General features: G+C 45.7%; 1 protein-coding gene and 1 pseudogene across 1 annotated transcript; one reads left to right on the top strand and one right to left on the bottom strand.

Annotated features, from left to right (window-relative positions):
* The first annotated feature begins 1,476 nt into the window (after nt 1-1,476).
* LOC102711740 (boron transporter 4-like) lies at nt 1,477-7,114 on the top strand. The gene is made up of 13 exons (XM_006643756.2): nt 1,477-1,615; nt 1,730-1,812; nt 1,929-2,121; nt 2,247-2,385; nt 2,458-2,623; nt 3,616-3,782; nt 3,906-4,079; nt 4,511-4,606; nt 4,686-4,802; nt 5,303-5,619; nt 5,775-6,042; nt 6,171-6,299; nt 6,483-7,114. Exons 1-13 carry the CDS (start codon nt 1,512-1,514, stop codon nt 6,540-6,542), a joined length of 2,013 nt encoding a protein of 670 aa, XP_006643819.1. The 5' UTR covers nt 1,477-1,511; the 3' UTR covers nt 6,543-7,114.
* Nucleotides 7,115-7,746: 632 nt separating this feature from the next.
* LOC102710453 lies at nt 7,747-20,293 on the bottom strand (annotated as a pseudogene).
* Nucleotides 20,294-20,729: the final 436 nt, after the last annotated feature.

Genomic DNA, 20,729 nt, shown 5'->3' with positions numbered 1-20,729 from the left:
CGTCTGACGTGACACCTTTTCGAAAAACTTTTGAAAACTAAATAGACCCTAAATTGGTGTGTCAAAATAAATACCTGCATGACCTCCTTGTTGGATTTAAACGTACAACTAAGAGTTGAAGTTTTTACGTTCAAAAATTAAGATAAGATTATTTTTTAAGAAAAAGAAATAACTCCGTCTCTTGTGGGCCCGCTTGTCAGGGTGAGTGACACCTTTGAAAGCGACTAAAAAAACGAAAATTTATTTATTTTTTCCTTCCGATTTTGAGTCTCCTCTACTCTCTGTGTCGAGTCCTCTTGGCCGCGGCTTCTCCCTCCCTCTTCTTCTTCCGCCGCCGCCGCCTCCATTCGCCTCGCCTCGGCTATAAATAGCCGCCCATCACGGAGGGGCTCGAGGAGCCGCCCACCACCCCCCACGCCGCCTCCACCCCTAGGGTTCCGCCCCCGCGCCGCCGAGCCGCCGGCATTGCCGGCCGCGCGCGCAGCGTCCATCCGTCGATCGATCGGTACGGCCCCTCCTCATCTGCTCGCCACTGCCTTGATCGATTGGTAGGATGAACTAATGAACCTGATGCTAGTGGTGGTGGTGTTTGGAGAGGCGGTGTGGGTGTCCGTTTCGGTTTCGAACTAGGGGGGTTGGGTTCGTCGTGTTGGTGCTCCGCTGCTCACTGTGCGTTGCATGCCGGTGTTTGCGCTGGGTTCTCTCGCTACTTGTGGCCGTGGGCCTGTTTTTTTTCTTGGGTGGGATTTGTTTGGGTTTTTTTTTCAGGGATGGTTTTCATGATTTGATCCGTTTTGGGTGGTAAAAGTTGGTGCGAGGTTGTTCGAGACGAGGCGGAGAAACGCATGTGGATGTCGAGTGCTTCATCTGTGAGTTGGTGTGGAAAATTATCGTGAGTTTGCCAATTTTTACTGCTTATTAAAACTGAACCCCACGCATGACGCATGACGGCACGAGAGAGTGTTGTAGCTGCCACAGAGTAGTTTGCATCCTATTAAAATCGTCGTAAAAATTGTATTGTTGAAATATAAATTTGTCATCTCTAAACACAGAAGTTTGATACGCAGAGGCCGGGAGTGGTCTTGGTGTGGTTGTTATCACGTTGATGTAATCACTCATATTAATATAAAAATTTCCTCATTTATCTAAAAATATAGAAGTTTGAATTCAAATGTTAGCTATGGTAGACCAAATATATTGTGTTGTATTAAATGCAAAATAAATATTTATACTACGAACTTTGCATAGGAATTAGCACGCCAAGCATGAATCTGGTATTTTGATGACGGTAAGTTTGGTCCGAGCTTTATGTAAATTTGCCTCATCTGGTTAGCTTGACACCTTGAGCCGAGTTTGTAATTTTTGTAAACGACAGGGGGGTTCTGATGTCTATATGTCACTATGTCAGCATGCGTGTGTCTTGAAAGTCCTATATATTTAGTATATGTCTGCCGTTTCTGAAATTTAAGCGTTGTTGCAGCTTCTGTTTAGTTCTGAGCTAAGTTCAGCTGATGGATCTGCTAAGGACTCCCTTTAAGGGAGTCGTCGCTGATATTGAAGGCCGAGTAGCTTGGTACAATCATGACTGGGTTGCAGGATTCCGCTCTGGGTTCAGGTGAAATTTGTTCAAACAATTAATTTCACAACAGATCATTACGTGTGTCTACCCTTCTCTTATTGCTTAATTTCATTTCTTAATTACTTATCTTACCTCTGGATGCATCGTCAGGATATTGGCACCTACGATGTATATTTTCTTTGCCTCTGCCCTCCCAGTCATTGCCTTTGGAGCTCAACTGAGTAGAGAAACAAGTAAATGCTCTTACCCTCTTACTAATGTGAGCCTATGCTACAGTTGTGCTCTTTCCAGAACTGCTGTTCTTAGGCTTTAATTATATTTCTAACAAAAGAAACATGGTTCATTTCAGATGGTATACTCACCACAGTTGAAACATTGGCATCTACGGCAATATGTGGCATCATACACTCAATTGTGGGAGGGCAGCCTATGTTGATAGTTGGAGTTGCAGAGCCAACCATAATCATGTACACATATCTATACAACTTTGCCAAGAAGCAGCAAGCTCTGGGGGAACGACTGTATTTGGCATGGGCTGGATGGTAACAACCGAAACAGAATACTATCATGTTAGCTTTTCAGAAAAAAATAATGCCCTCCTGATTTTCTCTCTGTTGTTTTTTTTTTAAAAAAATAATGCCCTCTGATTTTCGCTCTTTGTTGACAGGGTCTGCATCTGGACTGCTATGATGTTGTTCTTATTGGCAATGTTCAATGCTTCCAATGTTATTAGCAGATTTACCAGGGTTGCAGGAGAACTTTTTGGGATGTTGATCACTGTTCTGTTCCTGCAACAAGCTATTAAAGTATGCTATTCTACGAGCTCAGTTCTCTGTCTCTTGGAAAAAAATATTTAAACTACGGCCTATCTATTGCAGGGAATTATAGAAGAATTCAAGGTGCCTGCAGATGCAGACCGTAGTTCACCCATATATCAATTCCAATGGATGTATGTCAATGGCCTACTTGGTGTTATCTTTTCAATTGGACTGTTATACACTGCGTTAAGGTCAAGGAGAGCAAGGTCATGGGTTTATGGTCAAGGTTGGTCACGTTTTCGACCTATTTTTATCCAATTTTTGTGGCAAACCGTGCCGACTCATCAGATCAGAAATAGCTGTTCCATTTTTACCATCCATCCATGTTAAATAACCAAACAAGTGGATCGGGGGCAAATATAATACTAAGAGCGGCGGTAAATATTCTAGTGTCCTTGCATGTGTGCCGTTCGTGCATCCATTTATTCTCAGTGAAATTAAATAAATAATAAATTTTCTCAGTGACACTTACTAGATTCCTGTGTTCTTTTGATAGGGATGAAGAGATCAAAGATGAAAGATTATCTGATTTCTTATAACTATTTAATGAATAAACAACAGAATCAACTAATACAAAGTTGAAAATCAACTTTAGAATGGTGAGATAATAAACTTCTATATAGAATTTTTTTACAAAAAACATACCGTTTAGTAGTCTGGAAAACGTGCGCGCAAAAGCCGAGAAAAAAAATCTAGAAAAATCAATGTCAAACGATGAAAGATTATCTATTTTTTGATAGTTATTTAATGGTGTAAATGGTAGAATTGGCTACTACAAAATTAAAAATCTATTTTAGAAAGGCAAGATGATAAACTTCTATATAAAAATCTTTTGCAAAAAATACACCACTTAGTAGCTCGGAAAGCGTGCGCGTAAAAGCCAAGAAAAAATCCGAGAAAAATCTAAACTAAGGAACACAGCCACACGAACATTTTTTAGCTGTATTGAAATTTGGACTGGGCCTGTGTTAGAACAGGCTTAGGTTGTGCTGGGCTGAAAACTGATGTTTAGTTTGGGCCAGACCATGTGGACTCTCAACTTGGGCTTGGCTTTACATGGTGTTTAGTAGATCTTATATTAAACTTTTTATTCCTTTATATATCATGTGGGTAACTGTTCCTCAAGTGTTTTCTCTTTGATTTGAAAGATTTAACAATAACCATTTAGAGGCACGTGAATATGCACTGATAGTTGTGCGTTTGAATTCACACTTGCAGGGTGGCTCAGAGGCTTCATTGCTGATTATGGTGTCCCACTTATGGTGATTGTTTGGACAGCATTCTCGTACACATTACCAAAGGATGTTCCTTCAGGAGTCCCTAGGAGGCTGTTCAGTCCACTTCCTTGGGAGTCAAGTTCACTGCACCATTGGACCGTAGCAAAGGTAATAAGTTAAACTTGCTTGTGATACTGGAGATGTCAATATTTAAGATCTTCGGGTTTAGAATTTTGGTAAAGCTTATTTTGCATGACATCATTGATAATATCTTTGATTTTTCATTTCCAGGATCTTTTTTCTGTTCCCCCAGCATACATATTTGCTGCCATTCTGCCAGCTTTGATGGTTGCAGGACTTTACTTCTTTGATCATAGTGTGGCTTCGCAATTAGCGCAACAAAAGGAGTTTAACTTGAAGAAGCCCTCTTCCTACCATTATGACATTTTGGTCCTTGGATTCATGGTATGTGGCATGTTTCTATGATACGTTTTATTTTCTAATTATTATATGGTGATCAACTGACCCTTCTTCTTAAGTTTTTTTCTCGGAAGAAGGAACCTAATCACATCTTTTGGTTGAGAAGTAAACAATTCATTTTTCTATCACAATCTACAAAAAGATGGTTCATAGAAAATTGTATTTGTTAGACCAATTGAATTGGTACGATTGACAATACAGTTGTATTCATAGAAAATTGAAATCTAGCATCCACAAGGAATGAATTTTTGCACCATTATAAGTTGACACTGACAATCTACAAGGTGATGGCAGATACGTTACAGATTCTGCGTTGTGGTGATAGACACTCCAATATCCTGAACTTTGACTTCATTATCAGTCCAAAATTGTGGCATGTTATTTCCTTTTCTTATAGTAGTATATAAATGATACAGGTCCTGCTTTGTGGTTTGCTTGGCATCCCTCCATCTAATGGTGTACTTCCTCAGTCTCCGATGCATACAAGAAGTCTTGCAGTCCTTAAGGGGCAGGTTGGTGACTTTTGGAGCAAAGTCTTCCATTTGCTACAGAGCAGCTTTGCTCATGCAACTTATGCCTTTGTTTTCACAGCTGTTATGCAAAAAGATGGTTCAAACTGCCAAAGAAGGCCTGATGAATCGTGCTAGCAGTTTGGAGATTTACGGGAAGATGCAAGAGGTTTTCATCGAGATGGACTGCGACAAAAATGTAAGTATTTTATTCTTTATACTGAAGTATGTTTTCCTGTTGAATTTGGGGTGATCGTTTGGCTTTTTAAAAAAGCCAAACAATATATTTGCAAATAAAAAATAATTTGTGATTAAAACTTTATATATGTGTTCTTAGCGATCTAAAAGTTAAATCTGAATGAAAAAAAACCCTCAAAATCAACTACAAACTTAAGGTTGAAAATTTAAATTTTTACTTATAAGCATAAGCATAAACGAAAAGAGAGGGGTGTTTATCTGTTGTATGTTTCTTCTAATGTGAATGATGGGTCCTGTCGACATTAGTATTATTGGTTGCCAAAAAACTTATCGTCCCACTTTGATGTAATTGCCTAAACCACTCACTTTTTACCTTACGAAGAGTATCCAAAGTTTTGGTTTTCTTGCAGTAACTATTTAAAATGTAGAGGTGCCACCGTTAGGCTTATATGGAAAGATGTTCAAGTAAATCAACTTATAGGTCAAAAAAATGTTCTGCAGACTGATTCTATTGACAAGGAGTTAAAGAGCTTGAAGAATGCTATGCTGCAAGAAGGTGATAAAGGAAAGTTGGCAGAAGAACTTGATCCTAGACACATTGAAGCCCATTTGCCCGTTCGAGTGAATGAGCAGAGACTAAGTAACTTGTTGCAATCCTTGCTAGTTGGTGCTTGTGTTGGAGCTATGCCAGTTATCAAAACGATACCAACATCTGTCCTCTGGGGTTACTTTGCTTACATGGCCATTGATAGTCTACCCGGGAACCAATTTTGGGAAAGGATACAGCTTATATTCATTCCATCAAGCCGACGCTACAAGTAATATTTCTGTTCGGCATCTGTCGCACCTCATTTGAACAAATGAAATTACATATATACTTGTATCGCAGCCTATGTTCCTCATTTTGGATTAATCATAACATTATCCATGTTTTGTCAAAACAGTGAATAACCCGTGGCTTCAACATTTGCAGGGTTCTGGAGGGTCCCCATGCATCTTTCATGGAGTCAGTGCCTTCAAAGACAATTACTGTCTTCACGATATTCCAGTTCGTTTACCTCTTGATATGCTTCGGCATAACATGGATACCAATAGCAGGGATCTTGTTCCCACTGCCTTTCTTCCTTATGATTCTCATCAGGCAATATGTCCTCCCAAAGTTTTTTGAGCCAAATGACTTGCGAGAACTGGATGCAGCAGAGTACGAAGAGCTTGAAGGGGTCTACCATGATCACACACTGGTATATAAATTTGTCTTACATTCTTGCATGAGTTATGTGTCACTGACAATTGTGTTTCACTCTTAGATGCTCTGAGATTACCCCTCATCGGCTCATCTACTGTTAATATGAATGTTGGTTCCTCACAGGAGGATGGTGGATCAGATTCAGGAAGCTGTGGCAGCCGTGACGACGCTGAGATATTAGACGAGCTGACAACTAACCGTGGAGAGCTAAAGCACAGAACTTTCAGCCACCGTGAAGAAAGGCACCTCCAGGTAAATTATTGGCATGAGCATTTTTTTTAATGGAAGAACGATGACACACACGATATGTTGTAGTTTTGTGCCTAAAAATCGTAGAGTTCAAGAGTTTAACTTCAAAATTCTCTCGAGTTAAGCACATTTCATGCCATCCTTATATATATATGAGTTTGAGAAACGTTCGTCTCCGAAATGCAGGTGCATTCAAACGCCGTTCAGCCAAGGTGTGGAGATACAGAGAACTGGTCCGAGTGCTAAAGAATCTCTGCTTATTCTGTCGGGCATAGTATAGGCGTGTAGCACTTCCTCATGCAGCAATCCATTGAAGTTTATCCGTTCCTACTTTGTTGTGACGTGACGTTGTAGCTTCCTCAAGGTGACTGGGAAGAAGAAGAAGAACGCATCGACAGAGCAGGACTGGTGTACACTGAAGGTCTAAAAGGCTCAGCTAGTGAAAGCTTGTGAACTGTTGTTGCTCGTAGACTTACCCCGTTCTGTATGGTTGTAAAGTATATAGATGTAGGAGTTTGGCCTTTCGATGCGCTCTTTGGATCGGTTATTTCACCACTTGCAACAGTAGAAAAACACTACGCATAAAAGAGTTGTTCTACACCAATGTGGGATGATACTCCTCGGATTGCAGTGGCATTTGCCATCGTACTATGATGTGCGAAGTATCTAACCACAGGTTTATTTCATCTGCTGAGTCTGGTGATGTTACTATAATCCTACATTCCTACTATAGTTTTCTTGATCATGGTGGTGATGTAACAAAAGAAAAAAAACAAATGATAATGGATGCATAGTTCCTTCTCACCTCTGCTGACACGTGCCAACTCGATATTGTCCTGTTCTTCCTTTTTATATTACCAATTATATATTGTCGTACAAGAGGCTCTATAATACTTCAATACTATTAATACAGTATGAAAGTTATCGTTTCTTATGTGAATCGATATTTATTTATTGTCTTATTCAGAATTTGTGTAAATATGTAAAACTAAAAGTTATGTTTGAAGTGTTTTTAGTCATAAATAAAAATAAAAATAATTAATAATTATGTAAATTTCTTAAACTAGATCGATGGTAAAATGATACTCAAAGCCAATAGCGTCCAATAAAAAAAATAAAAAAATTGGAGACAGTGTAGGCTTCCTATGTTTATACTCAGGGATTATTTAGATAGGAATAAACTTTTTAGCCACATGTCACATCGGATGTTTGGACAATAATTTAAAGTATTAAATATAGACTAATAAAAAAATAATTTCATAAATGAGTGCTAATCCACGAGATAATTTTTTTAAACCTAATTAATCCATAATTAGAGCATGTTTAATGTAGCATCACATACGCTAATCATGGATTAAGTAGGCTCAGTAGATTCATCTCGCGAATTAGTCCAAGATTATAAATAGGTTTTATTAATAGTCTATATTTACTATTTATAATAATTGTCCAAACATTCGATGGTCCTAAACAGCCCCTTAATCACATGGTTCACATGCAACCTGTTGCAAGCTAGTTGTCCATTGTGCTGGTCATTCTGCAAACTAGACACATCAACATTTCCTTTTCAGGGTTTGTTGTCGAGACAGGTAAGATGGCATCTCACTGGAGACGAAGACAACCCATCGGGCGGGCCTCCTTCCTCCTCGGAATAACGAGCGCAGCCTAGCACGATCTTCCTCTTCATGTCCACCTTGACCATCCATGTCGTCGCGTCAGGCTCGGCGATGCGGTGGCCCTCCTCGCGCAGCAAGAAGCAGACGACGCAAGGGCTCTCCATGTCGACGACGGGGAATTCGGGCTGGGCGTTCGTCGGGAGGCGGTTCTCGGAGCAGAGGCCCCGGAGCTGGGCGGCGTCCAGTGCCGCGTCCTCTCTCCACGTTTGGTCCTCGCGCCACGACCACAGGGTGGTGATGCTGCTGCTGCCATGGCGGCGAACGTCGACGAACTTGACGCCATGGCGGGTGTCGCAGAGGCTGCGGGAAGATTGGGGGCATGCCTCCGCGCGGTCGGTCTCGTAGGGTTTCCCTTGGAATGGTTCGATCGGGAGCGGCACGTACCATAGAACGGGCTCCTAGAGATCTTCTTCTTCTTCTTCTCCTGGATGCGCGAATTTAGAGACGATCATCCCGCTGAAATAATCCACCCAGATCAGGTAGCGATGGCGGTAGGATAGCACCGCGTCGGTTGACCACCAGCCCAAGCAATGAGCGACGCCATCGCCATGGCGGATGGGCACATCTCTGAAGACTCCAGCCATCGGACCGAGAGGACAAGGAGTAGATGGTTGCCGCAGAAGGCTGGTGCGAGCCCTCGAGCTCGGCTACGATGAAGAAATCCTCGCTGCAGGACAGCATCCCCGTGGCTTCGTTGCTCATGATGCGTGGCCGAAGCCTCCCCCTGTTCGAAGTGCCCTGCCAGTAGCAGATGGGCAGCCGCGTCAAGGAGGGTTTCCCCCCGCCGGCCTTGGCCTCGTAGACGAAGTAGTCGATGGCGCCAGCGCGAGGGTGCTTGTCGGTGGAGATGATCTCAAGCAGCACGGCGTTGCCGTGCGCGGCCACGACCTGCGGGTAGGATGTGGTGCCCTCCGGGGGGCCGGGCCCTCGCGGCCAGTCGAGGGTGACGAGCGAGGTGCGTGGCGGTTCCGCCGCGAGCTCGAACGAGACGGAGACCTGCTCGCCGCGGGAGGTGTGGGAGACCGCCGACGTGGTGCCGTCTGTTAGCTGTGTAATTTGGCCACATAGTTTATTAATTGGCTAAATTATTTCTTGATTAGCTAGATGATTTATTCCTTTTTAGTGAGTTCGGCTTTTTTAATTGGCCAGGCTATTTTAATATTTTGATTAATTTAGATTAAACACAGGTTTTGATTGGTTGGTGTATGCATCATCTGATTTACAGAGCTTTGTATCCATGTACGTGAGGATGTATGCATGCAGGATTACTCGATTGATGGGCTTACTTTACATGCATATGTATTTGATGATGCATACACCTGTAACCAAATCTGAAGCAACATAAGCTGCGGCAAGGTAACGATTGATTATACGCAGCCGGTGTACTACTCGAGTTATTTTCTTATTCTAATAGAAAAATTACCCTATATTATTTGGCTGAGTACGTATGCCAAAGACCAAGGCACATCTATATTATTTGGATGTTTGGTTGATTGGAGGAGGATCAATCGTGCAATTCAATTTACTTGTTTGTTTTTCATCTTTACTGCTCTTGCTCCTATATTGATCTTTACCGTTTTTGGTTCTCCTTCATGTAAGTGAGTTATCTTTATTGCTTTGCTTAAAAAAACATCCGTCGATAGTCACGTGGTAACAACGATCGATATTGTGTTGCCGCGCGAATTAAATTTGTGCGTTAACACCGTCGTCGTGGAAGGAATTCCTCCGGCCACCGACCCGGTTCAGAACCACCCAGGCTGGATACGGGCAGGATCCCTCCCGGGCGGAGCCTTCGTCGAACGGGCGGAATCTCTTGGACCGCCCGTGGCCGGGAGCCTCCGCCTCCGTCTCCGTGGGCGAGATCCGCTCATCCGCATGGCCGGCGATGGTTTGCGATGAGACGAGGCAGCGAGCTTGTGCCGGCGGCTGTGGCTGGGTTGGTGGTATCGGCGCCTGGTCAGCTCTCGGTCTCCGTCTCGACTCTCGATCTCCGACTCCGATGGGTTTGGTAGTTTCGGCGGCGGCGAAGAAGAAGAGAGAGATGTCTCCGCCTGTTGGTTTCGCGTTGGGGATAATCATCTCGATGTCACCTCCGACGGTCCGACTCCGACACGGGGAATAGGATCTGGTGGATACCGTCTCCGTCCCGTGCGGACCCGAACCCGACGCGGATATGCCTTCCATGATCGCGAGGCACTTCCTTCTGTGTTGGGCCAACCTCTCTCCATGAAAGAAAATTGCATATCTACCATCATCGTAAACGGAGAAATTTGCTGGAATGCCATTATGTAAATAGGCTTCGTCAAAATGTTATCTAAATGGTTGTGTGTCTTGCTATTTTACCATTTTAGCTGTTAACTCCATTTTAGTGTTTTTTTTCTAATTTGCCCATCTCAACTCATTTCCTTCATATGTGTCACACATATGCTATTTGTTCTTAATTTTTCTGTATCGTACAAGAGACACACAAAGTTGACGCTCTCCATTTTTTCTCATCGCACATGACGCTTGTTAACGCCAGATTTTGGCAAATCAGCGTTATTGATTGAAACATGGTTAAAAACCGAATCGGACAAGGAAACTTGAATCGGCTGGGAATAGGAAGCTCGATGCAAAAAAAAGGTTGCAGCCGATAGAGTTCGAATCGGACACGAATGGGAGTCCAATTGGGCCTGAAAATTGGAGATAGATTCGGTATTTAACCGTGAGTCCGTGTAAATTAGTTAGGATTTATCTTAAAATTTGTTTAAGGTTCTGTTATTTAATTAGAGTCCGAATAATGTAAACTTAGTTATTAGCGGATTCTTATCCGGTTAGTTATTTCCCGGGGCTATAAATATAGGTGCTCGAGGTCTTTGTAAGGGATCTCTCTCAATCAATTGAACTTGGCGCATCGCTTCAAATCATCGACTTGCTTGAGCTTTTGGCGCGGGGTTTGTCAACTCCGCAATATAAGTTCTAGTTCGTCAAAACCCACTGATCAGTTAAGGCAGAACTGTCTCGGTTGTATCCGATCTTTTGTTTAGTTGATCGGCGGGCCGAGCTCTATCATTATTTTAATCTGTTTTGGTTTAAGGTAATGGTAGTTCTCGATCAGGTTCTCGTAAGTTCTTCTGTCTGATTTGTTCGCGTGAGTCTTGCTGATCTAATTCTGTCTCGGTTCGGTCCGATTAATTAGGTTTGCTTGATTCATGTTATCAGATTAGATTGGGGCCCTGCGCGGGTTTGCTGCTGGAGTTCTAGCCAGCGTTATCTTGAGTAATTCATTGATCAGTTTATTAACCTTACTAGTCTTCGTGTCTCTGTGGTTATATCGCGCTGGGTCGCATACTGTCTCGGTCAGGTCTGATCTATGTGTTTGGTGCGATCTACCTATGGAGGTTTGTCCGATTGGCTGAGTTTAATAGATTGGTTGGTGGATTACGTTGCTTTGCTATCTTATTATTCATGTGCTACAATATTTATCTGATGCCATGCGTGGTTATGCTTGGATCTGTACTGTCTTGATTAGGTTCGATATTCTACATCTGGTATGGGCATACATGTTGTTGGTTGATATTGTTTTACGCGATTAATTAGTGTAGCATTCCAGTTTATTGTATAAATTCCATGTTTAGTCTTATATCGGCTAACAATTTAGTGGATGATAAATGTTGTAGCGGTCCGATCGGCCGAGTAATCTTAAAACTGTCTCGGTTAGGTCCGATCTTTTGAGATTAATTTGTTGGTTGACTTATCTGATATTTATCCTACTTCTGACTTAGCCAATTGAGCATAATTTTACATGTTATCACGAAATTCCTGTAAAGCCGATCGTCTAGTCTATCGGCTAGGGTGCTGGAGCGGTATCGGCTATTCGGTCGATAGCGAATTCAGGGTTAACTGCTTTTCTATGTTATATCTTGTCAATTATAGGATCAAACTGATTGGCACGCCCGGTATTTCTAAGAATTAGGTCCTGCACTGGAATGGTCTAAGATTGATTCCCAGGCCTACGTGTGTGACCGTTGATTGTTATTTTCAGCGTCAATAACGGTATATTTTATTTTTTATTTGTCGCACGCGTATTTTTTTCTCCATTGTCACTGTATTTTTTTATTACTCATTTTTGACAAATAAAAAATAAAATATGTCATCATATGAGAAAAAATGGAGAGCGTCAACTTTGCGTGCCTCTTGTACGATATAGAAAAATTAGGAACAAATAGCGTGTGTGTGATACATATGGAGGAAATGAGTTGGGAGGGGCAAATTAGGAAAAAAAGCACTAAAATGGAGTTAACAGCCAAAATGGTAAAATAACAAACCGCACAACCATTTGGATGATATTTGGGCGAAGCCCATTTACATAATGGCATTCTAGCGAATCCCTCCGTTTACAATGGTAGATATGCAATTTTTTCCTCCATGGCCCAACCCAGCCCAACCCCTCCTCCGCCTCTTCATGCTTACACATGTATATTATTGGAAGTCTAAAATTCACAATCCATAACAATATTATTATTATTTATAGTAATATTTGTTTTAGGGTTTTCTCTGGGCCAGACTACTTTACATATTGTATGAAGATAAGGTATGTATTTTTGTAGAACTACAGGTACCCACGGACGAAGACCTGCACCCATACCCAACCCGCATATTTGTGTGTACCCGCAGATAAGATTTGTTACCCATGCCTACCCATCAGGTACGAGACCCGCAGATACAACTACCATCTCTAATAACGTTTCACAGACGTGGACCTAGAAACCCTTCTTAGATTGCTTCAACGCAGGACCTACTTCTTAGAATAAACATGCGTGCCAGTCAATTTGACGCTACAACTGACAGGATATGAAAATATAGATAAAAGTGTTAAACCTATATAATTTATTGGCCAAACAGTCGATACTGCTTTAAGACCCTAGCCGATTGAACGATGTCAGCCGGCTTTGCAAGAATTTCATGGCATATGAACTTAACATACCTTATCGGATGGATTATGACTCCGATAACTAATAAAACAGACTGATTAACTAGTTACACCTAAAAGATCAGACTTAACCGAGACAGTTTTAGGACTAACCAGTCGATCGGCTCGATTCATGAGTTATCTTACATGCAATCAGCAACCGATAGGGTTCAATGCGAAACTAAATATAATAGAACTGGGTTGCTAGATTAATTATCAACATACGGAAATATCATGTATCATCAAGCATGTTAAAGCTAAACCTAAAAGATCGGACTAAACCAGGACAGTTCAGATTTAAGCATGTTCAAGCATGAGGTCAACATAATATTTTATAATACTGATAATCAACTATAAAACGAGCGTAACCCATTTACTCATTTACTAAACCTAATAGATCAGAGATGCTTCTAAAACCAGATCAGACCAAACTGAGACAGTATGCAATCTATGCCGATATAATCATGGGAGACATAACGATCTACAAGTTTACTAAACCAATCGATTAATTACTTAAGCTAATGCAAGCTAGAACTCTAGCAAAAGGAGCATGCAAGCATTCAATCTAATCTATGAACATAAATTTCAGATGCAGAATCTTTTATTATCTATCGGCTGGATCTTTTATTATCTATCGGCTCGATAGCCGATCGGCTGGTTTTATTCTTCATCTTGTCAGTTGCAGGATCAAACTGACTGGCACGCCCGCGTAATCTAAGAACTTAGGTCCTGCACTGGAGCGATATAAGAAAGATTCTCAGGCCTTCGTATGTGACATGTAAGATCACATTTTTGACGTCAACAGTATCCCAATCGGACTCCTTCTCTAGGCCGACTTGCTTCTATATCAGCCGATTCAAACTCTAGCCGATAGTCAAATTGCTCTTTTCTAGTCCGATTCGGTTAAGTCTTCACGATTTTATCTCTAATGGCTAAAAAATCAAAATGTTGCCACTAACAGTGATGAGGACATCAACGCCATCGATACATCCACGTCCCCACAAGTACAACTTCATGGTCCTATTACCTACGCTCGTGCACGTCAACTCAACTATCAGGTGCGTTCTTTCTTAAGTTCATCTTCCTCCTCTTTATACCTCAAAGACGCGTGCTCTATTGTTTTGCTTAGGAATGATGCTTCACCACACTATGCTAGGAATCGGCTGACGTGCTCTATTGTTGAGATACCATCCTGTACCGAGAGTTTGGAGAAATCCGACACCCTATACCGGTGTGGTAACGGCACTCTCTCGAACCATTTTGGGTACGGGCGCCGATACATCATTGTTTGCTCTTTCGGCCTTAGGCCGAATTGTTCTCGCATTACCTTAGCAATGCGATCAGTCCAATCCTCGTCTCTGAATTTCCCCAGGCATTTGGTTCGGCTGCCGAGGTGGATCATTGTACACTGGTGTCACGCCCTGAGTTTTACCCTAGCCAAGAAATAATTAAATAATGCATTAAAAATAATTTGTTAATTAAAGTTCAGGAGAAAACTCAGTGTAATAAATTAATTTAATTAATTGGAAGCTTTTCGGATATTCTAAAAATGTCCCGAAAGCATTTTAAATGATTAACAGGATTTATATTTGAACTGCAGTCAATAAAATTTGGTCTAATAAACTTAATAAAAATCGGCAAAATTGGAGGCAATTTCTTTTTTTCCCTCCTTCCTTTTTTTTCCTTTTTCCCTTTTCTTTTTCTCTTTTCCTTTTTCCTCTCCCTTGGCCGAACTCCTCCTCCTCCTCCTCCCTGTACGATCCTCTCCCCCTCCTCTCCAAGCCATGCAGCCTCATCTCTATCTCCACCAAAAAAATCAATTCCAGTTAATTAGAATTCTAAATCTTATCTCTTTGAAACCTTATCTATTCCTTGTTAATAGGGGATGGATAACAAGATCTATCTCTAGCTTTCCCCTATAAATACCCCCCTACACCCTTGCCTCTTTTCCCCGTCCCCCTCTCCCGTGCATATCCAGTCGCCTCTTCCGCCTCCGCTACAGCTGTGCCGCCCCTATCCCAGCAGCTGCGCAGCAAGCCGCTAGCAGCCCTGCTGCATCCTTGTTCGCAGCACGTCGCCGGCTGGTCTCTCTCCACCAAATTTCAGGTTCGCATATATTTTATTCTTGCGAATCAATCTAAATTAATCTACCGTTTAATTGTTCAGGTTTTCTAGCCTAACAGCAAGGAACAATCGCAATCTGTCGCTGATCTCTCCACCAAACCTCAGGTTTGCATACGTTTTATTCATGCAAATCAATCTATCGTTAATCTACCGTTTAATTGCTTAGGTTTTCCAATCTATTAGCTAGCGTGAGATTGATCTACAGTATGAAATTCTATTTCGTACACGTAGATTGGTTTAACGTTAAAGTCGTCTAATTCTAGTTTAGCGAGTCGTTAAATCTCAATTTAACGGGTCGTTAACTCCTGCCGTTGTGCCGCTAACAGTTCACGGTTTCACGTATCGGATCTAATTTGTCGTACGGATCTCTAATTCGTGCATGATTTGGTTCTGTCGTGTGAATGCGTGTACTGTCTGCAATTTCCCGAGTCGTGTCCCAACCGGCGCTCAAAGTCTGCATCACCTCCCTCGGCCCACTCCTCATTTTCCCTCTTCTCTCGGCCCAACAGCGCCGGCCCACTTCTCCCTTCCGGCCTGCTCTCCCTCCTCTCCTCCCTTCCCTCCCGCTGGGCCAGCCCAGTCCTTCTCTCGGCCCAAGCCGCTTGCGCCCAAGTCCTCCACGCCTCCTCCCTTCCCGAGACACCGACAGGTGAGGCCCACCTGTCGGGCACGTCGTCCACCTCTCTGCCCACGTCCCCGCCGTGCCCCGCGGTGCGTGCGCCTCGCGCCCGTGCTTGGCCGCTGCTCCGCGTCGCCGTCACCGTCGCTCGGTCGCCGTGACCGCTAGCGCGCCGTCGCCGCTTGGCCGCTGCCGCGTCTCCCCGGCCACCGCCGGTCCCTCTTCGCCTTTGCTCGCCTCTGCACGCGCAGGTCGCCACCGCTGTCGGAGTGCGCCGCCTCTTCCCGAGCCCCTCCCCTTCCTCTCCTTGCCGCCGCCGCCCCGCTCTCGGGCCAGCGTCACCTCGCTGCGCCGTCCGCGTTGCGCCACTCCCCTGTCGCACGCCACCGCTCTCCGCTGTCTCGCCGTGGCTCTCGTCGCGTCCCACCTCGCCGTGTCGTCGCGTCGCCGCTTCCCCTCCTTCCTCAACCCGATGAGCCCATTCTCTCCTTCCTCCTCCCTCAACTCTCCCCGGCCATCGCCGGCCGTTGCTCGCGCAGCCGGCCTAGCGACGCCTCCCTCGCGTCGTTGCGCCGCCGTCGTGCGCGCGCACACCATCGGTTCTCGCCTCCGCGTCGGTCGTCGTTCGCCACCCTCTGCCGAATGTCGCCGCCGTCGGTCGGCATCACCACCTCCCCGTGCCGAGCTTGTCTTGGCTGCTGCCTCGCCCGCGCTGGCTACGCTCACGCCCGAGCTGTGCAGCCGCGCCGCCTGCAATCCGCGCACCTCGCCGTCGCGCTGAGCTGCATTGCCCCTCGCCTCACCGGTTGTGCCTCGCCCGTGCCGCCACGTCGTCGGTCGAGCCGCCGCTCCGCCCGCGCCGGCCCAACGGCTGCGCCGCAACTGCCGGGCGCCACCACCAGCCGCAATCCGTGCCGCCGCTAACCACCTCCCGCTTTCGCCGCGCCACGTCCACCCTGGCTGCGCCAACGACCTCCCCGCCTTACGCGCGGTAGCCGCCACCTATAAATCCCCCTCTCCTCGAGCCGCCGCCGCCTTTATTCGCACGTTCCCGAGCCGTCGCTGCGCCCATTGCCTCGCCGCCGCCAGTCGAGCTCGCGCCTCACCTCCGGTCGCCGTCGCGGAGCTGCATCATCACCCATTCCCGCTCGACGCCGACTCGCTGCCGTCCTTCGCGCCGCCGGTGAGCATCCTCTTCCCCTCTCCCTCCTTTCTCTTCCCCTTCGGTAGCCGCCCCCGGCGCATGTGCCGCTGCCATGCGTGTGCGCTGCTGTTCGCCGCCGATGCGCCACCCTAGCGTCGTCTCCCTTGCCGTCACCACAGCGGGCCCCCTCGGTCGTTGCCACCGCGCCGCGAGACGCCAAGCTGTCGTCGCGCCGACACCGCCGCAGTCCCCGGCCGCCATCGCCACGGTTTCCCCTCCCTCCATCGTCCTCTGCCTCCCCGCGCACACGCCACGACGCCAAGCCGTCGTCGCGCACCGCTCCTTCCTCCTCTCCCCGTCGGATTGCTTTTCTCTTCTCGGCCGTTGCCGTCGCTGGCCGTTGTCCATCGTGCCACCGCGCTAGCGCCGCCGAGCGATCTCCATCGTCGCCGCCGATCTACCTCGTGCCGGCCGTCACCACCGATCCTCGGCCCTCGCCGACTTGCCATCGCCGTCCTCGTCGCCGGTAAGCCGTTGCTGTCCTCTCTATCCCTCTCTTTTCCTCTCCGCCCGTGGCCGCCAGAGCCGACGCCGCCGCCGCATTCTTGCGCGCTTCGGCCATCTCCGTCGCCCGTCCGCCAGCCGCCACCCTCGCCTTGCTGTCGCCGACGCGACCCCGCCACCGTCGAAGCACCGCCGCGCTCGTCGCGTCACTGCCGTCGCTCTCCCCGAGCCGCCGCCGTTCTCCCTTCGGCGCCGCCGCTCTTAGCGCCGTCGCCAACTCTCGCGTGGCCACCCACTGGGTCGCCGCCGCTCGCCGCATACCCGCCGGTCCGCGCCGCCGTCCGCCGGTCACCGTCCTCAGCGTCGCCGCCCGCTGGTCATCATCGCTGCCTCCCCGCCGCCCGAGCCCGCGCGCCGCTCGGCTCGGCCAAGCAGTCCCCTCCCTCTCCTCTGCTTTGACTCACTGATCGGTGGGGTCCGCTTGTCAGCAAGCCACCACCGACAGCTCGGCCCACGTGTCATCCTCTCAATCTCTCCTCTCTCCCACTGACAAATGGGCCCCAGACGTCAGCCTCCTCTCACTCCTGTGCTGACGTCATCCCTCCAATTAATTGCGCAATAATTGATTTAGGACTTTTCTGTTTAGTTAAAAAACCTAGAAAACTTCTAAAATTCATAAGTAATTCATCTAGTCTCCGTTTAGGTCCATTCAAGTTTCATTAAATTCATAAAATTGTCAAGAATCCATTAAAAATAGTTTCTTTCTCTGTTTCAGTAGTTTTATAGCCTGTTTTGTTTGTTTTGCCTTGTTTGTCGTAGGTTTTGACCCCGTCGCAGCGCCGTTCGTTCTCGAAGTCGTCGCCGAAGTTCCTCGTGGGTCTAAGCAAGGCAAGTGACACCCTCCTTTGATCATATTGAACCTATGATTATAAAGTCCCCCGCTTTTACATTCAAACATGCATTGTTTTATGCAAATCTATTTACTTTATTTATCTATTGGGCATTTACCTATATACCCGTTGATTCTCATTTATTATCATTGTCATCCCAGGATTAATTTGACTAGAATTAGGGTTAGTCAATGCTTAGCCATGCTTAGTTCAACTAGCTCACCAATTATTATTTAATTATTGTTGCACTTTGATACACCTTCAATGGTTGTTACCATTATTCATTTCCCGAGGTGGATTAATACAACTAAAATATTGCTTATGGTGGGCTGTGGGTGCATGGTTTTGAGAGTCGTGCCCATGGCAGTTAAGGACCAGTTCTCAGGAAACCCTGAAGGTCTTACACGTACTAACCACAAGCCAGAATGGGCAACGGTGAGACTCGTAATCTAGCTTGTCCCTATTCGACGTACCCAGGCAAGAGTAGGCGTGATGGAGTATGGACGGGCAATCGTGGTGTAACGAAAGCCTCTGCTGCTTCCGGATCTACCAAGGCACAAGAGGGGACTGCCCGACTTGGTGTAAAGGAGGGGGTGAAACCTGAAGTGTGGTGCGATTGTCTAGGGAGGGCTGGGTGAAAGGTCTTATCATGGTTTCCGTACTGAGGTATCGTGGTGATACGTTGGGGCATGGTAACATGCTTGGCAGCCATGTGTTGTGCATAAAGTTGTACACCTCTGCAGAGTAAAACTATTCGAATAGCCGTGCCCGCGGTTATTGGGCGAACTGACAGATTCACTGGGATTAGTTGAACCATTAATAACCTGATTATTCTTGGAACTGGTTTGACCCTGCGCAATGTGGTGTAACGTTGGCAGTGGTTTGGGTCTGTCGCAACGTGGTTTAACGTTGGGCAGAGGGTTGACCCTGCCGCTACGTGGTGTAACGTTCGACAGTGGTTTGGGCCTGTTGCAACGTGGTGTAACGTTGGACAGTGGATGATTATGTTAAATGTTACTTTACTTTTATTTCAGTCTATTTTATTTACTGTTTTGCTAAATTACTGCAGCTTTTGTGCAAGTTAACCTTAGCCTATCCTTATTACCCTATTGCATTCATTATTCTCCCTCTCTTGGGTGTTACTTGTTGAGTACGGTGGTTTGTACTCAGCCTTGCTTTTTTTTCCCCACCAGAACATGTGCTAGAGCCTGTGTCAGAAGTAGGTTGTTCCGAAGGTTGAAGTAAGGTTCAATCCGCCGTCGAGAGTGCCTGTGGTGTGGAGCCGTCTTGGCTAGCTAAAGCTGAAGATTAGATGGTTTAGTTTGTTTTCCTTTTCCGCTGCATTTCGATAGATAATTGTTTTTATTTGTTTTTAAGACGTGGAACTGTGTATTAATTTGTCATAGTGTGTACTCGGGCTGATGCCTGGACCGAGATTTAATACATGCTATTGTTCAGAAATTTAGTGTAAATTTCTGGACGTGACAACTGGCTCCTCTCTGCGCGGCCACGCTAGTGGTGGTGGTGCTTGATAAGGGACGCCAGCGCCATCGTAGGGATTGGCTTGTCTGGCGTACCTCGGTGGTGTCCTCTCCTAGTACGGCTGCCTCACCCTGTCTGGAGATTGCTCAGGGTCGAAACGAGGACGTGGTATCGACTCGTCATCTGTTGGTGGGTCCCTCATATCTTTGTGAAACCGATACCTCAGCCTCTCTCCTCCTGGGAAGTATGTTGTCCCCTTCTGTTGTGACTCCTGATCGGGGGCGTCATCGGCCACCTGCCTGATCAAGCCAGATAGTGTATTAACCAGTGCTCCTGACTGGTTGATCAGTGTGTGGTGTACAACCGAATCCACCATGTCTTGTAGGTTCACCTGGTTATCTTGAGGTGGGTTGCTACCCTGTCCCAGCTTGATTGTTGGAGCTGGGAGCTTGGACTTCTGGACTGGACCACCTCGAGTCATGCTGAAGAATTCCAGGCATAACTTTTGGAAGCCTTCCATATGCTGTTGCACCAGAGCCCTTTGTTCTTCAGTGAGCTTGTCTAGTGTGACAGGGACAATGTTCTCGGAACTGATTTCCTTGGCGGCCATCTTCCCAGTCTTGAGTGTTCATGGGTTTGCTTGTTCGCTTGAGTCTTCTTAGCACTGGTCCCATTGGGCGTGCCAAAATTGTATTGACGCTGAAAATTACAATTAACGTGTCACACACAAAGGCCTTGGGGTAACTCTATGATCACTCTAGTGCAGGACATAATTCTTAGATTCACTGGGCGTGCTAGTCAGTTTGATCCTGTAACTGACAAGATATGACATGACAAAACGGTTATACCTAAACCGCTATCAGTTAAATAGTCAATACCGCTTTAGGGCCCCAGTCGATGCGCTAAAGAATCGGCTTTACAGGAATTTCATGGAGATATGTGATAATATGCCCTATCGGTTGAATTAGAAGTAGGATAACCGCCAAATAGCCTAGTCGATTGATTAATCTTAAAAGATCAGATTTAACCGAGATAGTCTTAAGATT

This window comes from Oryza brachyantha, chromosome 1 (genome assembly GCF_000231095.2).
Source record: "Oryza brachyantha chromosome 1, ObraRS2, whole genome shotgun sequence".
Classification (NCBI taxonomy): Eukaryota; Viridiplantae; Streptophyta; class Magnoliopsida; order Poales; family Poaceae; genus Oryza; species Oryza brachyantha.
Note: the sequence above shows the minus strand (reverse complement) of the source record. Positions and strands in the feature narration are given on the sequence as shown.

Bases quoted from the DNA above. Each gene is read 5' to 3' on its own strand.
- LOC102711740 (XM_006643756.2), top strand. From the start codon at position 1,512: ATGGATCTGCTAAGGACTCCCTTTAAGGGAGTCGTCGCTGATATTGAA. The intron at 2,122-2,246 runs GTAACAACCGAA...CTTTGTTGACAG, and splicing joins TATTTGGCATGGGCTGGATG to GGTCTGCATCTGGACTGCTA. The intron at 6,043-6,170 runs GTATATAAATTT...GGTTCCTCACAG, and splicing joins TCTACCATGATCACACACTG to GAGGATGGTGGATCAGATTC.